At 42.9% G+C, this 18924-nt stretch overlaps 1 protein-coding gene across 7 annotated transcripts in view; it reads left to right on the plus strand.

Moving 5' to 3' along the window:
• Positions 1–18534, plus strand: part of HOPX (HOP homeobox) — a 30899-nt gene extending 12365 nt beyond the window's left edge. For 2 of the 7 annotated variants that reach the window (XM_042936293.1, XM_042936296.1), the window contains exons 2-3: positions 11058–11214; positions 17746–18534. In XM_042936293.1, coding sequence (XP_042792227.1) covers positions 11071–11214; positions 17746–17823 — 222 coding nt within the window. In that variant the 5' untranslated portion in view covers positions 11058–11070 and the 3' untranslated portion in view covers positions 17824–18534. The other 5 variants (XM_042936297.1, XM_042936299.1, XM_042936298.1 and 2 more) reach the window with 5 other exon arrangements.
• The last annotated feature ends 390 nt before the right edge of the window (positions 18535–18924 follow it).

Genomic DNA, 18924 nt, shown 5'->3' on the forward strand with positions numbered 1-18924 from the left:
ACATACAAAGCTTTGACTTAGAGTATGAGTTGGGCTACCAATGAAAAGAAGTCAATGTGTACACAAAGAATTGTATGTGCAGGGTTAATGATTAATTCACTGCTGGAAGTCATTCACAGACATTCCCCACATCCGCCCCCACTACTGCCTCCAATATCTCTTTATAATATCTTGCTATTTTCTGTAAGTAGCTGTAGAAAGTCTAGACAACTGAGGAACTTGTTTCAACAACAACTTCAGGAGATTCCTTAATCAACTCAATGTGACTCTGTAAATCTAGCAATTAAGTAGCAGCAATAGTCACTAAGATCCAGCTGGCCTGGTTGAAGCCAGCCTTTATATTCCATCCTGTCAGATGCCAAAAACTATTCATTTGTACACTATATTATTCACATAATGTCATCTTTCAATTTATGTCTGTACCAATTAAAGAAGAGCATGTGTGGAAAAGAAAGCCAGCCTGGTTGGTGGTGCTGTTGGTATTAACTGAAATCACTAATCCATTTAACTGGGTCAGAGCCATGTTGGTCACCAAGGTTTCGAAACATGTCACAGGCAGGGAGACATTGCTGCCAGTCTGGCTCCACCCCACAGGGAAGCCAGGGTAGACACAGGGCACTGCCTTACTTTTGTCCCAGGAGGTACCACCTGGCTCTACTGCTCCTCTTTCCACAACCACCATCAAAGTTCTTTGGTCTACATGGCTACTTAATGCAGAGAGGAAATACAGTGTAGTGGCTAAGAACACAGATGCAGAAGCTAGACATTCTGGGTTTGAATCCCTGCTCTACCACTCACTACATTTGTATTTGGGGAAAGTTATATACATCTCCTTGGGAAAGGTATAGAAGTTTCCATTTACATCAGTTTCTACATGTATAAAATGGAGACAGTAAGAGTGCCTATCCCATAATGCTGCTTCCTCTGATGATTATATGAGTTAATGCATCTAAGATGTAGGACTATGCCAGGCACATAGTAATTGATCAATAAATATGTTGTTATTGTTGTAGCAGGGATGAGATTTCTGTATGCAATTCAAAAGATAGGAATCTACTCCATGCTGTTTCAGGCAGTAAGGACCAAAAGATTAGAAGGCTGGAAAGTTATTTTTTCCAATGTAATGTTTTGGTTTTGAACATGGTCAGTCCTGGTTGTTGAAAATACAAAACAGTGTTTTTCCAACTTATGTCCTAAATCAAGTCATGCCAGATGCCAATTGGTTAAGTTCAGGTCAGCAAATAATGAGCCCTTTTAAGTGCCAGATACTCCTAATGAATGCTGGAGAGATATAAATGTTTAAGAGATGACACATCACCCCCCCACACACATACACACACAGAAGAGCATATAATTTAGTGGGGAAGACAGGCCCAGGAACAAATTTTTTTTTTTTAAGTTTATTTATTTATTTCGAGAGAGACAGAGCATGTGCACATGAGGAAAGGGCAGAGAGAGAGAAAATCCCAAGCAGGCTCCATGATGTCAGCACACAGCACGATGCAGGACCAAACTCATGAACCGTGAGATCATGAGGTGAGCAGAAATCAAGAGTCAGACACTTAACTGACTGAGCCACCCAGGTGCCCTCAAATTATTTTAAAATGATTTCAATTTAGTCATTATTCTCTTACGCCAAGACAGCCTAGAAAAATCTACACACCAACTCATAGAGTATTTGTTCCTACTTATATTTAACTCCTCACTACTCATCTTCTGATCTATTAATGCTTCCTCATTAATAGATGAAAGGACAAATTGAGAAGTGGTGGTGAGAAATGAGCAAAAAAAAAAAAAAATACCAACAACTAAATTCAAATCAACGCACAATGTAGAAGTGCTAATGAGAAAACATGCTTAAAATATGACATCCTCCACCCTTCTATCCCCACCTCGTTAGTTTTGAAAACTTCCATCCAGAGATACATCTTATGATGGAGCAATATAGACAGGTTTTGCTTTGTGTGTGTGTGTGTGTGTGTGTGTGTGTGTGTGTGTGTTTAAGGTTCTGATTTCAACCCTTGTGCTTTACCATTCCAGAAAAATTTTTAAAAGAAATTGGCTCAATAGGTTAAGTGTTCAACTTTGGCTCAGTTGTGAGTTCTCACAGTTTGTGAGTACTCTCTCTCTCAAAATAAACTTTAAAAAAATAAAAAGAAATGCAACTCAGAAAGAGTGAAACTTATAAACTGTTCTTACCAACTTGCCACCCAAGAGACACTCCACTGAACGCCTAGCTCACAGTTATTTAAAGAACAATATCTTCCATAATCAAGCACTTTATAGTTTAGGAATACTTCCCTACAATAATATCATATGAAATTTACAACAAAGCTGTGAGCTAGGTGAAGGTGTGTGTTACTATATCCCTTCTTTACATGAAAGAAATGGAGGCTCGGCAAAGTGATGTTTTGAATGATCAGTGATGTGGAAATGTTGGGGTTCAGAACCGATGGCCAAGAAAGAATATACGTTCAAGTTGGGAGGGGGATAGGGATAGCATTAGGTCTCTAAGAAATTTTGGAAGCAAGTTTTCCAGGACTTTGAGGGAGTTAGCTGTTGTTAAGAAAAGGTCATTTATTACTGTTTAATAAAACCTTAGTCATGAGGGGCGCCTGGGTGGCTCAGTTGGTTGGGTGTCTGACTTCGGCTCAGGTCATGATCTCACAGTGTGGGTTTGAGCCCTGTGTCGGGCTCTGTGCTGATAGCTCAGAGCCTGGACCCTGCTTTGGAGTCTGTGTCTCCCTCTCTCTCTGCTCCTCCCCCACTCATGCTCTGTCTCTCTCAAAAATAAATAAAAATAAAAACCTTAGTCATGAGACCCTTCAGATATATATCAGGGGGCCATATGCTTGGAGGATGATTGCTAACATATATTTGGGGGGTAGAGATAAAGGAAGTTTCCAAAGGAATTTTTATATATTAAAGGAGACTTATAGGATCTTGGAGGTCGGGATAATGTTAAGCTAATATTGCCTTTGGCCCTGAGCAAAGTATTAACATCCAGGCAGCTGAGTTCCTAGAGGAAGGTCACTATGCCTGTTTCAAAGACTTGTCAGTGGGCTGTAAGTAGCAAGGAAATTTAATTTTTTCTTTTGCCTTTGTTTCCCACATCAGTCAGTATTTGGGATTTCTAACTGCTTGTCCTCAGGACTATATTAACTCAAATTTCATTCTGCCTTAATTCTGCTGGGTTTCCTGGAAGAGAGGGGCTTCTAAGGCAAGAAAAAAGCAAATTAAGAGGAACGCCTGGAAAGTTGTAAGCTGAATTAGCAACTACACAAAGCACACATAAAAGGACACATCAGAGGCACCTGGGTGGCTCAGTCGGTTGAGCATCCGACTTCAGCTCAGGTAATGGTCTCACAGTTTGTGGGTTCGAGCCCCGCCTCCAGCTCTGTGCTGACAGCTTGAAGCCTGCTTTGGGTTCTGTGTCTCCCTCTCTCTCTGTCCCTCCCCTGCTTGTGCTCTGTCTCTCTCTGTCTCTCAAAAATAAATAAAAATGTTAAAAAAATTTTTTTAAAAAAGCACACATCAGATATGCAGAACTTAAAAGAAGGCAGCCCTTCATATTTTTAAGCCTTGGGTTTCCAGCTCCCAAGAGAGATGCAATCCCAGAGCAGGGCTGAAACATCGAAAACCAAACTGATGACCCCTTTGCCTGACAAACCTTGGTGGGGATAAGAGGTACTTGGGATGGTGTGGCCCCTGGCCACTAGCTGGAATGGCAGGAACTCAAGTACAAGTTGGCATCTCAGTCTTCCTGCCTCATTGAGTCAAGTGCAGCATGTTCTGGGAAAACAGCGTGCTTGTCATTGTGAGCTGGCAGGTGGTTCTGCATGTGCCCGAAGCTGTTACCCTGAGTCAAAATTTAAGAGCTCCGACCTTATGGACAAACTTGAACAAATCTCCCCAATTTATCTGCACCTCAAACAATGGAGTCAGAACAAAAGTTGAGGGGGGTGAGTTACCTTGGTGTTAAGTAGACACTAAGGCTTTCCCAGGAGGCATGTGGAGGTCTGCATGAAGGCTGCAGTAGCAGCAAAGGGGATGACGCTGGAGAGACCACAACAGGTCAGCAGTGCCTGTCCCACGCTGGGAAAGACTGGCTGCTGCCAGCTCCAATTCTTCAGTAAATAACAGACACTGACTCACATTAGAGCTCAATGATGCAAATAGTTGATTCAGTGATATCTTAGAATCTGTGACATCAGTAGAGCATAAGGAGAATATATTTTAAAGGCATAAATCAATCCTGTTACTCACAACCCCACAAACTGCCTTTACTGCTAGAGCCAGAGTTAAAAGTAGAATTCTGAGTCTTCCTCCAATGCTGCAGACAAGTTAGTTAACCTTTCTCAGCAGCAAAAGAGGACTAATTCCATTCTGATTACTAGGAGAGGATTGTGAGAGAAACCAAAAGAACAAATTGCTTTTGAACTGGAGCTCAGCATTCCATGCTCATGGTATGGCAGTCCAAACACTTGAGCACATTATTTGGTTTTACAGGTTTATACCTATTTTAAATCCACCACCTAGTAGTCTTTTTTAACACTTCCTGTCTATCCCTTCATCCTTTCTTCTTCTTCTACTCAGTCATTTAAAATCCATATCTGTTGTTTCCATTCAGAGACTTTGATATTCACTTTGGGTGGTGGTGGGGGAGTGGATCATTGATATGGTTAGCATGTTTTGTTTTGTTTTGGTTTGGTTTGTTTTGTTTCAAAGTTCAGAATCAAGTCCTGACTTCCAGGAGCTCTGTAGAAGGGAAAATAGGAACGTTTCTAGCATAAGACAGACAAAAGATCTACCATAATTGGTTTTCCATACATCTTCTGTATTGTTTTTTATGACCCATGGAAATAACAAACTAGCCTGGAGACAGAGTCTAAACTCTCAAAAAATACTTCAAATCTCCTGCTGGGCTGGAACAGGAAATGCTTTTAAACAGTAAATAGTAAACATATGGAACCTTTTAGCCCCAAGAACTTATGCAAGATGAAAACATAAATAGCTGTGAGAGGTTTAGATATTACTCATGGATAAAAAGAATACATAACAATTTTGGCAAAAAATAAGTTTGACAGCACGCGTATCGATGAGGATGTAGACCAAAGGAAATGCTAGACACTGTTTGTAGGAGTACAATCTTGTTCAACAACTTTGGAAAAGAAGTTGATATCCTGTTGAAAAGTTAAAAGCCACGTATCTTATGACCTGTTTCACTCATGTATACCCTAGAGAAACCTCTTGGATGTGCTTCAGAAGGCATATGAAAAAATGTTCCGAGAGGCAATGTTCATAATATTAAAAAAGTGAAAACAATCCAAATATCCACCAGCAGGAAAGGGCCTAAATATAGTATATTCACAAGATGGAAACACTACTGAATATGAATGAACTTCTCTACATGCAGAAATATGGATGCATCTTGAAAACATGTTGATGAAAAAAGCAATTCACAGAATAATTATGTATAGTATAGGGGTGCCTAGGTGGCTCAGTGGGTTGAGTGTCTGACTCTTGATTTCGGCTCAGGTCACTATCCAGCATCATGGTATTGAGCCCCACATCAGGCTCCATACTGAGCATGGAGCCTGCTTAAGACACACTCTCTCTCTCTCTCTCTCTCTCTCTCTCCCTCCTTCCCTCCTTCTCTCTCTCTCTTTGCCTCTCTCCCCCACTTGCTCTCTCTCTCTAAAAAAATTTAAAAAAATAATATATATAGTTATATAATATAAAATATACTATATTTTATAGTATATGTACTATAAAATATAGTATATTTTATAGTATATATATACTATATTACATACAGTATATAGTATATATATACACTATATACTATATTACATATAGTATATATACACTATATATAAAAATATATGGTATATATAAAATATAGTATATATAAAAATATATATATAGTATAGTTTATACTACTTTTATACAACTCAAAAATATACAAAGCTAAAACAAATATGTTCTTTTAGGGATCCATACATAAGTGATAGAATCTAATTTAAAAGTCAAAGGAATGATTAATACAAAAATCAGAATTTTGATTTCCTCCAGGGGCAAATAAGCCAGAGGGTGGGATTGGGAAGGCAATGCAAGTAGCTTCCATAGTCTTGGTAATGATTTAATTCTTAAATTGAGCAGGATTCATTAGGGTTAATTTATGCTTCATAACTCACATGTATATTACAAATATCCTTTTGATACCTAATGATCTTTGAGTGGAAAATAAAAGTGTACACTTCCCTAATCTTCTGGGTAGACTTGATGGAAAACAACTTCCATGTTTTCCCTGAAAATGTAATTTGGTACCAATACAGATAAAACTCTGGGCAAGATGGATCATTAGTCTGATCAGGGATGTCTTTTTAAGGAAAAAAAAAGTTTCTAATTTCAACATACTAAATGCTTATTATAGAAAATGGGGAAAACCAGAGAAACATAAAGAAAAAAAGGTATACCATCTGTAGAACCACAATTTAGGCATAATCACTTCTAACGTTTTGTTATATTTTCCTCTAGTTTTTTTAAATATGTAAAACTAGAATTGATATAGCACTTAAAAAATATATTTTCCTATTTCTATTTGGAATCCTGTTTCCCTGAACACAGTAGTGATGCTTTGTGTATACAAATATACATTTGGTGTATTTGTAGTCTAATATTCGGTTTTAAGTTCTAGTACACAATTCATCCATATAAATGATAACTTAATTTTAGCATTTTTCTGATTGGAAACTTTAAGAAATTAGAGAAGGATAATCATTGTCAAGTTTTCCCAGTCCTTTCCACTATGATTTTTAACTTCTAAATCAATTACAGATATTTATATGAAAAGACGGAAGGAATCTTTCTTTCGATGATCTGTTGTCTTAGACTCTGATTTCAATGTAAAAATATGTTTTTCTGAAAGATTTTTAAAAGGGTTTTATATTATTTCTAAAGTTTTGAAAGCAGGGAAAAATTTCTCATTATAATTCACAATTTGAAAGGCATTTTCCCCTTTCCTGACCATACATACAAAAGATTAATAGCATGTTGTCTAAATGTTTTTTTCCCAAGGTATATATTTTTTATTTTTAAAACTTTATTCCTTTAAAACTACCTCAACCTACACTCAAGTGTTGAGATGATTGACAGCATCTGAGGTAGAAGATATTTTAATGCATTTTTACAGCTATAAAGTATAAGAAGTTCTAAACACTTATCATTGATTTTAATGATGAAATTGTGAAATCTTATAGGAGCTGAAATACTCTTTATATCTCTCCCACCCTGGATTCCTAAAATTGTTCTGATTCAGAAGGACTGTGGTGACACTGGACATTTAAAAAAAATTTTTTTTAATATTTATTATTTCTGAGACAGAGAGAGACAGAGCATGATTGGGGGAGGGGCAGGGAGAGAGGGAGACACAGAATCTGAAACAGGCTCCAGGTTCCGAGCTGTCAGCACAGAGCCCAATGTGGGGCTCAAACTCACAAACCATGAGCTCATAACCTGAGCAGAAGTCAGTTGCTCAACCAACTGTGCCACCCAGGCGCCCCATGACCCTGGACATTTTTACAGGTGACTCTGAGTCCCCACCAGACATGAGCACTACTGCTCCATGCTTAAGGACATTAATCAAACAAAAAACAAAAACAAATACTCAAACTAAAATTCTCTTTTGAAAGCAGCCCTCATGTTAGCCTGGGAGGCAGATCAATATTCCACTCCTATCTGTCAACTTCTGGGAGACACTGACAGCTTGGATGATGTCCCTTGCACCCTGTCCAGAGTAGTTCTGTAACTGATGAATATGGGAGACTCTAACCCCATCCAAAGACCCTCCACTTCTCTTGTGGATAGAGCAGCACATTATTTTTCTCACTTACGAAAATAGTAAATGCTTCAAGAGCCCATTGCTTCCTGAAAGTCCACAGTGAATATAAAGGGGATTTGGGCTAAAGAAATTTGGGAGATGGCCCTAAAAAATGATTCAACAGCTTTTTTTCTCTTTTGGCCAGCTCACCATGGGACTGTTTCTGAGGAGTATCTACCACTGATAACCATTTGGTTTGATATTAATGGCTTTACAAAGAGACCAGATGGCTGGGAGAGGGAGAAAATGGTAAATATGAGCCCACAGCAATGTTAGAAGGTTACCAGTTTGTAGCACTCTCTGTGAGCTAGTTCATATAATAAATACCTTTAAAATAAATAACTACAGGCTTAGGGGACAAGAGTAAAACTGTCTAACCAGGTGTTGGAATTCATTTAGGAAAGAGCCAGCAGTTTTCATTTAACCTCTTGAAAAGATTTATGCATGGCCTTTCCAACCACAAAAGAAAACATAACCACAGGACAAATTACTCTTGAATGTTTCAGAAGATAGAACTATAACCACAGCAACAATAGAACTTATGCAGAGATTAAAGTTTAAGAAGCTTTAAAATATTTTTAGTTCTTTTCATCTGCAAGTGTTTAGACTACCTTCAGAGAAGCTTTTCAACGGTTTCCTCACTGGAAAGAGTTGAGAAGTTTTACAAAGCCAAGGTTACTAGGGTGATTTGGTTTTTAAATTTCCTTTAAAAGAGAGGGAGAGAAGAAACCAAGTACCGGCTGCAAACACTTGTCCACCAAAGAGGACTGAGATAACAGAAACTGAGTTTTGTGGAGAAACAGTAGATAGATCTGACTATAGAGGTCAGATCTTTCGTCCCAATTTCTAGAAATCAAGCTTGTTTGTTTGGTGTACCTTGGAGAAATACGTACTTTCAAAAGGACTGCCCACGAGTCTCCTTAGCAGCCGAGCAAGTCCAGTGGCCCTCAGCCAAGTAACCCAAGGAGTACTTCAAAGTCAACCGGAAGCTACCCATGAAACCTCATACAAAGTCCTGTAATAGGAAGTCACAAAAATATAAGAGAAAATGCACCTGCTTAAATGTAAGGACAGTAGCAGCCCTTGAGTTATTTAATAGCAAATATGTAACAGAGAGAAGGAAGTACATGCAGAACAGTCCTTGAACCTGAGTCCAGTTTAGAAATCCATACCTTTGGTTAATATTTCTGAAGGACTGAGGATCCTACAAAGAAGCAAAAATTTCACAGAGAAGAGGGAGTATCATTGTGTCAATGGAATTAGCTGGAAACTTTCTGGGGTAAGAAATCAGAGGCTGTCATTTCCCCTCTCCTGTGTTCTTTTAGGCAAAATGGACAGTGGTGAGTGGTTCCAGTGGGCAGCTTTGGCTGGAATTGGTATTCTAGAAGACAGCCAATGCTCATTCAAAAGCCCCTGCCTTTAAATTGTTGCCCTCCTGATTTTTTCTGCCAAACTAAAGATATAATGGGCTGCTGAGAAGGGTCTTGCAGAGCACAGGACTGACACTGAAGCTAAGGCTTTTCCCTCCAGGGTGCTGGTCACTCACTGGGCAACGCTGGGATAGTGAGTCTTCCTGTGCCTCAGTCTCCCTGTGCCAACATCCTGGGCTGTTCCAGGAGAGGACCAGAGAAGTTAGTCTCCAAGGTTCTCTCCAGTTCTGAACTTCTGGGTCAAAGAAAAGGGGAGATAGGTGTCAACAGGAGAGGAGGCATTTCTGACCTGGCTTAAGCCTGTGAGCACTGTGACGGGAGCCATTGGTACAGATTTTTCAATGGGAGGGCACATAACACCCTAAAAACAGGAAGATTTCACTGTAATAGGACAAGTGCCTTGAGCCCGAGACTCTCTTACAGTAGAATGGCTTCTTGTCCTACCTGAAAGCCTCTTCAAGTGGCCCAGAGGAGAGGTAAAGACATTTATTAGGGAGCACAAGCTGCAGGTCACAGTAGAGAAGGTTGTAACAGCATCAGGTACACTATGCAGGTAGATCAGTGAAGTGTGGCTCCTCTCCAGGCACCAACCACATCAAAACCTACTCAGGATTATGCTGGATGATTTTGCAATTGTTTGTTTAAACAACAAACCAACGTGATTCCCACACTTGTGCATGTCTTTTACTGTCAGCAAAGTCAAGTCCTGACCTGTTTGTACCAAACCCTCAGCCAAGGTCTTCAAGACTGTAACTTCCTACACCTCCCTACATCTTAAATTGTGAGAAGGGGGAGGAGAGGTGCACATCTGCCTTGTTTGTTTGTTTGGTTTTGTTTCGTTTTGCCCCAGCTCAGAGGCTATTTAAGTATGGAAAGGGTGCAGCAGGAAGTCGTGGTACCCAGAATTTGCTAAAGCAATGTTTGGCTCTGAAGTAAGGAAAATACGAGAGACTTTGAAGTTGGTAATGAAGCGGGCTCTCGACCACGTACGCCCTGCTACAATGTCCAGACAGCGCTAGGCAGTGAACCGCGCGTTGAGGGGAGGCTGTGGATTCTCGGCTTTAGTTAGAAAAACGGGGGTGGAGGGGTGGGAGGGATGGCGAAGCAGGCTGCAGACTGCAGAGTGACTCACACAAGCCCTCAGGTGAGCATTTCTCCTGATGCTCTCAGCTACCGGCCTTGAGAACTCCAGGAGGGAACGACGTGAAAGGGGGAGATGAAAAGTGCTGCTCCCGGCGCGCCCCCCCCCCCCCCTTCAAGAAGTAACTGCTGTCCGGGTCATTTCTTTGTAGTAGGGGTGGGGTGTACAGCCCTCCTAGGCTAAACCACGTTAGAGACAGAACGACGCGTTCCGGTGAGGTGTGTCCCCACCCCCGCGATCTGTCAGGGCTGTCCCTTTGAAGGCTATTTTCAAAACCGCCGCCGAGCCTCCTCCGCTCGTTCCTGGGAGCCTCCGGGCCAGGAGGGCGCGTCATCGTCCTCCGCCGCCCCGGCCCCGGGCCCCGCGGAAAGTTGCCGTGAGAACCGCCGGGCAGGCCCGGAGGCCGGAGGACGCGCGGCTCTGCGGTGGGACCCTTCGGCGCGCCCGGCCAAGAGCCCGGGGACCCGCGCGACCGTGCGCCCGCGGGAGGGGACAGCCCCGCGCGCAGAGGTGCCGGGCCGGCCGCGCCCGGGATCTCCGTCCCTCCGCACGACCCGTCCGCCCGCGGCCTCGCTCACCGCCGCCGCTCCTTCCCTCCCCGCAGGCGCGCCGAGACCATGTCGGCGGAGACCGCGAGCGGCCCCACCGAGGACCAGGTGGAGATCCTGGAATACAACTTCAACAAGGTCAACAAGCACCCGGACCCAACCACGCTGTGCCTCATCGCGGCCGAGGCCGGCCTTTCTGAGGAGGAGACCCAGGTGAGCCCCGCACGCGCCCCGACCCCTTGCCCGCCGCGGCCGTCTCGCGAATGCGGGGTCCCCCTCGCGCTCGACTCCCACCTCGCCGCCCTCCCCCTATCTTCCGTCGCTTCTGCCGGCACCCCGGGAGTTCAAACGCCGCTGCGCTCCACCGCCGCATCCCAGCTTCCCGGCTCCGGGGGCGCCCCGTCTGCCCCCAGTCCCAGCTCCCCCAGGCACCATTCAGAAACCTCACGATCACCCTTCCTTCTCCGTGCGTTTCCACTCTCCCCACAGCCCGGGAGAAACGCGCTCTTGTCTCTCCAGGTTAGGAGCTGCGTCCCTGGTCCACTCTCACCGTCCCCCCCCGCCCCCCACCCGGCACCGCCACTCAACTTCTCCCCTGGGCTGTGGGCGCAACTTTCGGAAGAGGTGCCTGCTTGCGCTCTCTGAGCCCAGCGCCCTCAAAAGTATTCTCGGCCAGAGTCTCAAAGCTGGAAGGGACCTTAAACGATCAGCTGTAAACTCAGTCCTGGCTTTGGCAACCCAGGAAACTAAGGCCAAGAGGGAGAGAACCGCCAGGATGGCAAGGGTCTTTAAGCTTGCTCTTTCTACCCGGTCACATTGCAGCTTCTCCTTAGCTGCAGAGCTAACATTGCATATATTGAGGGAGATTTCACATTTTAAAAAATTCCAGTCTTTTTTCTGGAGTTTTCCAAGAAGGTAAGCATCTGACATCACGACTGAAGGGAGTGGAAGCAGATGTCCCCTTAAGTGCATTAGATTGATGTATCTATTTTTAAAAGCACCTGTGTTATTGGGAAATTTGTTTAGGGTAGATGGTGAATGCAACAATGCCCATGATTATTAACCTTCAGGTGCAATGTTGACCCCTTCAGCTGCCTGTTTTTTAAAACCCTGTCCAGAGTTTATCTGACTTCTATTTTCCCTTTGGTCGTGGAAAGACAATTAGTTATGCATGAAGATACTACTACTTGGAACCACTCTAGCATCTCTCCCACGGGAGCCCAAAGCACTTCCACACTCCTAGTCTCAACTCTAGAGACATTCTCATTCTTCCCATTTTATAGATTAGAGCATCAAGCACTTTGACCTCTCCTCATCTTGAACCATACTTAGGTGAGGCTTTAAAGCTTGTAAAGGGTGCTTCAGTGTATCGTCAAACCAAGACCCTGGACCCCAAGTCTAAAATGACTTTTACTAATTAAGCCAGATGCACTTTGGAGAAATTGCCCATAGAAAATCCTGCCGTTCCTAGGTCAGATAGAAAGTCAAGTGTATCTGTTTTTAGCAAAGGGAATAGCTGTCTGACTAACCAGAACTTAATGGAAGGTGACTTACTGTAACCCAAGTCTAACAGTTCATGTTTCTTGGAACCCCCTGAGGAGGCAGCCTGCTGAAGCTTTATCATTTAAAATCCCACACTATATGTAGAAAAGAAGAGTGATCACAGAGATAAGAACTCATCTATTAAAAAGAAGGCTGTGGATTTATTGTGGGCACTGTACCAACTAGGGGTCTGAGCTCTTCTCAGCCTCTGATTCCACCACAGATCACCCTTACCTGTAAGGCAGAATAATTATGTTGCCCTTTGTGATGACTGATACTTGCCAGGTATTGTTCCAGTCACCCTCCAAGTATTAAATCACTTGTCACAACAGTGCTATACGGTAGGTAGTATTAGCTCAGTTGGACAGATAAGAGAACCAAGGCACAGAAAGGTTAAGAAACTGGCCCAAGGCCACAACTAGGAAGTAACAGAGCTAGAATTTGAACCGTGGCAGTCTGAGTCACAATCCAGACTCCTGACTACCTTGTTGTCTTGACAGAGAGAGAGAGGAACCAACTTGGAGAGGGAGGGGAGGACTGAAAATTCAATTTACATTGTATTTCTTGCCAGGGGGTGGGGTGGGGTGTGGGAAACCATACATTACACCACAGTCATCCTGGCTATGTTCAATCTTTTCTTGAGAGTCACCTTATATGAAAGAACTGAAATGAAATCAGGTGAGGGGCAAGAAGAAAGAAAGGGCACCTGATTCTTTCTGTGACTGAGGTCAATTCAGACTTGTGATGGAAGGTTCACCTGCCCCCTTGGGCAGCTTTTCTCCATTGCCTCTCTTCTGCCCTCAGATGAGCAAATGGTAGATGCAACCCTGAAATGAATGGGTGTGAGGTGAGTCACCTCAGAGCAGGGCCTCTGGCTTCCTTTTCCTGCCATGGGGCCACCACCTTCTTCCTCCCTGAGGCTGCCACAGCTCTGCTTGCCCCACCCCCCCACCCCCCCCACAGCCTTCCTGTGTAGATGCACAAAGCATCTGAGACCCCAGAGCTCAGAGGGAGATAAAATTTAGCAGGTTCAGGGGAAGAGTCTTCCTCGGGGTGTCTGCCCTCTGTCACTCCTTCCTTGGTTGGGTCTCATTTTCCAACTTCCCATCCTTTCCACCCAAACTCTTTTCCAGCTCACCCCACCCCCATGTGCACTGGTTGGTAAGAATGGTTTCTTCTTTAATCTTCTCAAACAACACTTATATTTTGAAAAGTGTCTTCTGGAGATATAATGCCGAATGGTGAACTTCCAGGTGCATGTAAAATTATTTTTATTTCTGGAAGGTTTTGCAGGGACTCTTTAAATAACTCCATGAAGGCCAGGGTCTACTGGGCTTACATATAAGCTGTGTCTGGTATCAGCACATCCCCTATTTCTATTCTTTATCTGTATTGCCCCTTTCCACAGGGAAAGATCACCAAAGCCAAAATAATATTTATTTCTCATGCCTGATCCCTCACCCCTAACACCACCCACCTCCAGAATTGGAATCATATTCTTCAATTTCATAGAACAAGTACTACTTTAGTAGAAGACAAAGAAGCATGAGATGCTTCTGTGAGATAGTTAACTAAAGCTGATTCACATTGCTAATACTTTGGCAGGGGCAAGAGGGACTAGAAGTTTGAACCATTCTCTGGGGGCTCTGATGACTTCTGTATAACTGTCCCATCCTAGAACAATGTTCTCTGCTATGGGGAGATACCTGTAGGAATGGGGAGTGAGGTGAAGGGTGCTCTGATGTTTAACTTTTTAAGTTGCATTTGCTGGGATCCTAGGATCGGTTTTTCTCATGACAGTAAAAAGATATCTCCTACATTTAAATTAGATAAACCTTACAGAATCCCAACCCCTGTGCCTCTATTTTTTTTAAGTCAGTGTGAGAAGGGGCTGGGAAAGCTCTTCTATCAGTCCCGTGGGAGGTCGGGAAGATCTGCCATTTTCTATTATCACTGATTCAAGCTAGTGTAGTTGGCGTTGGTTCTTAGAGAGGTTTCCAGTATTTTTTATCTCCTCTTAATACCCTGGGACTATTCCCAGAACTCAGTGGTTTTAGTTGTTGGCCATTTTATCAGTGGAATAAAAACCTCTAAAGGTCTCCCCGTGAAATGAAGAAAATGTTAGTTACTAGAGAAAAGGACAGGAACAATATTATTTTGCCTCAACCCCTCCCAATCACAGTGTCTAATTATCATCTCTTCACTCAGAGTAAATAAATCTCCATCAATGGGGTGAGGTAATGAGGGCATTCATTTATAAGCCAGTGAGGGATGAATGTCTTTCCCAGGGGATGACTGAAACAAGGAAGAGAAGGATAAAGCCAGGTGGAAAATTAGTATTGATGCGAGTGAGATGTGATAAGGTTCAGCTCTTAAGGGGAAAAGAAGCAAGCAAGGTGTTTAGTGGTTTTTGTTGGAGAGCAGCTGGCTTGCTAAATTATAATAAACATACTTGATTTAAAATATAAAATCTTTAGAAAAGCGTTGAGCTTTTCTTGAACCTCGTCCCATCCCCCAACACTAGGGTTCACTTTGTTAGGCATTTGGATGCCAACTCTACAATTGACGAATGTGGTCCTTGCTGAAGTTATTTTTGGTAACTGTACATTAATATTCATTACTAGTAGAAAGGTATGGGTGGCTCTTCTGAATAAGGCCAGCTCAATCATTTTGTCTTAAATGAATCCTGATAGAAAATGAAACTTTCCTCCTCCAAGTTTTAATTAGTCAGTCTTGAAAACGTGGCCATTTATTCAGCCCTAGTAACTGGAAATCCTATTGAATCAGACCTTGTAGCCTCCAAACCCCCACAGAGCTACCTCATTAGTGAAACTAGAGCCATGCTGCTCCCACATCAGATTCCAGAGTTAACTAAACACATGCAGATTACAGAAGAAAATGCACCTACCATTAGCAATAGAACTTTGGTTAAAGCCACCAAAGTTACATGAGTTCTCTTCTCCCTAAGGTTAGTGATCTCCAGGAACAGAAAATGGCACCTGGAGAGCAACCTTCAAAGAGAAGTCTCCCCTAGAGGTAGTCTGCTGCCCCTGGTTTTAGATTACTTTTCCCTGCTGCCACCCCACAGTACAAAGTATAAGACAACTGGTCTTGACAGCCTTGTAAGGCATTTTAGTGTGTAAACTCTGTTGTACAGTTAGGGCAAGTTATAAGTATGGTCCCATGCTCTTCAGCCAGCTTAGCTTTAGTGCAGAGCCCCAAATGGTTCTGTGGCCCCACTCCCTCTAGCTCTACAGGCCTTGACACCTAGAAGCACTCCTTCCCCAGTGGTTCTCACCCTTTCTTCTGATCTTGGGCTTATGCTGAACTGCCTTTCAGTTCCCTAGATCTCTGCGGGGATGAGACCTTCCCCAGCATGACCCTAGAGCCCACCCTATTTGTCCTGAGGTTGAATCTGCATCTGGGCATACTAAGTCTGAGCCCTCTGGATATTTCTTACCATACCATCTCCATCAGCACATCACAGGTCTGGTGTCCATCTTATAGCTGTGTTCTTTCTGCTTCTTTTCTGTGCCTTCATGTGCTTACCTCTAGAATAGGTGAATTTAAAAAACCCCAGAAGGGACAGTAAAGACCCTCTAAGCTTACCTCTCGAGTTGAACTGACTGGCACTGTTTTTAAGGAGCTTCCTCAAGTTCTCATAGCCAGTTGATCACTATAGAGCTTCCTATTGGTAGGACTCGGGACTACAGAGCCCTCAGTGGTCACCTACCCAAGCAACTTGCCTGTTTATACCAGCGTGACATGAAAATATCATCATTCTCAATGTATGCCATGATGTGTGAAAGGCTGGGAAACAGAAGAATAAAGCCTGGTGGTCTGACTTCCCACAGGGCCCTCTGACTCATCCTCTCCCATGAGGATCAGTACATGCTGCTTGTTTCCTCGCTAGTTCCTCTTCAACATTGTTTTTTCAGAAATCCCAGTTTCATCCTGGACAACCTGATCCATACCCTAGCCTATTCCCAACCCTTATCTCCTCTTATCTCCTTTTCTTCTCTTTGCAGAACCTTCCACCCCTCAGTAGCATAATAAAAGGCAGCCCCCCAACATAAAAAAGTGTTTTAGGGGCACCTGGGTGGTTCAGTCGGTTAAACGTCCCACTTTGCCTTAGGTCATGATCTCACGGTTTGTGAGTTTGAGCCCTGCATCGGGCTCTGTGCTGATAGCTCAGAGCCTGGAGCTTGCTTCAGATTCTGTGTCTCCCTCTCTGTCTGTCTCTCCCCTACTCACACTCTGTCTCTGTCTCTCAAAAAATAAACATTAAAAAAACTTATTTATAAGTGTTTTAGCCCTCACAGGGTATCATGTCTAGAAGCATCCCATCTGGGGCCTTCCCTAAATCCATGGTCTCTTGTGTGAGATGAGAATATCTGGGTCACACAGAGCTAGAAGATTCTGAGTAAGCTGGGAGGGCCCACTCTACTCTCACTGCTCAGCAGCCCTGCAGCAGGAAAGTTTGGGCTAATCTATTCCATGGATCCCCAAGGAGTGCCCTGAGGTTGCCTAGTACTCTGCTTTCCATTCATTTTATTTAACAAGTACTTACTAAGCACCTCTAATGACCAGGGTCCTTGATGAGATCACCACAAATGGCTGAGATATAGTGGCTATAGAGATTTATCTGGGGCATCAAGGAGATGCTTCAATTTCTTTCTTTCATTCAAGAAACACTAATTAATCTCTGTTAAGCCCTTGTGCTAAGGGCCTAAGTATGCAATCAATGATGATAAGATGAATACAGTCTCTGCTTTCATGGATCTTCTAGAAGGAAATGTAGACTGCAAACAAGTGAATAAACATAGTAATTCCAGATATTAAAAATTCTGTGAAGGTAACAAAGTATTAAAATAGAGAATAAGGAGATGAGTGGAGAACCCATTTTAGATCAGGTGGTTAGGGAAGCCTTTGTCGAGCAGGTTCTATTTAAATAGAGACCTGAGGATGAGAGGGAGATCATCACGTAAAGCATGAAGATAGAACATGCTAAGCATAGGAAATAGCATGTGCAAAGGTCCCAAAGCAGGGAAGACAAGTGTCACAATGAGAAAAACCATTCCCATGGACACATTCCTTGCTCCTCCTTTCCAGCTAGACCACAGAGGCTACCTTGTAGAAAGGGAAGGGATGTTTCACTTGTTTAGTAAGTGACAAGTAATTTTATACATTTCCCTCCTCCAGAAATGGTTTAAGCAGCGCCTGGCTCAGTGGCGGCGGTCGGAAGGCCTACCCTCAGAGTGCAGATCCGTGACAGACTAAGGAGATGGTGGGCACCAGCAGCTTCCCTCCATGAAGACCATCCGCTGTTTCTCTCCTCAGCTTAACCAAGCTTTTTTGGTTTTTCAGTGTAGTGCTGTGTGTTCCATTGTTAGCTGTCCTGCTATTTAACACAATGTTGTATTTTTTAAATGTACATAACTAGAAAAGAAAATAACAATAGGAAGCTATATGTAGCTTCTGTGTAAAGAAGTGTCTTGGCTGGAAAGTGGTGGGGCTTGCATTTCCCTTTGGGTGTTGATGATGGATGGTGTGAAAATCATCTGGTTTGCTTCCGACCATCATCTCCCAGTACCAATTTATTTTTGCCATCCATTTCAGAGTAGGCAAGGCCTCTGTTGAAAAGATAACATGACCAAGGAGGGGGAGCATTTCCTTCCAATTCTACTTTCCTAAGTGGTTTTCCTTATGTTGCATTTAATACATTGAAATTAAGTGAGAATACAGAGGGAGATTTGAGTCATTTGGATTTCATAAAGCACTTCCTTGGATTATAGCTGCATTAACTTGGAAAGAACCCAGTTAGGCTGGAAGACAGAAACTCCACCTGGCAGAAGATCAAGTAAGAAAAAAATCCACAAAAGTCTTGAATTTACCTTATTTAAATGCATTTGTTAAATGTATTTTACTAAACAAAATGAACTGCTTTTTGTCTCTGAAATGATATTCTAAATAAAAGCCTTTTTGTTGAAAATGCATTGAGTCCTCTCCAGATTTTTAACCAAATAAGCATATCAAAGAGAAACAGAATAGCTCCAACACAGGAGCAGACTGACAAAAGAGCTGTCATTTTCTAAGTCCTTGCTACTCAAAGTGTGGTCCAGGCCTGGCATCATCAGCATTAGCTGCAAGCTTCTGAGAAATGCAGAATCTCAGACTTCAATCCAGACCTACTGAATTTGGACCCGCATTTTTAACAAGGTCCCCCAAGTGGTGTATATGCACACGTGAGGGTGAGCAGCACATTCTCTCACAGACTCTACAGGCAATTTGTGTCCATTTTCTATTACAGCACATTAAATACCTAAATAGTCTATCAGTTAAGAGTGTATTTGATTACATGGACCAGTAACTCAATTACGA

The sequence above is a fragment of the Panthera leo genome, chromosome B1 (genome assembly GCF_018350215.1).
Source record: "Panthera leo isolate Ple1 chromosome B1, P.leo_Ple1_pat1.1, whole genome shotgun sequence".
In the NCBI taxonomy this organism is placed as follows: domain Eukaryota; kingdom Metazoa; phylum Chordata; class Mammalia; order Carnivora; family Felidae; genus Panthera; species Panthera leo.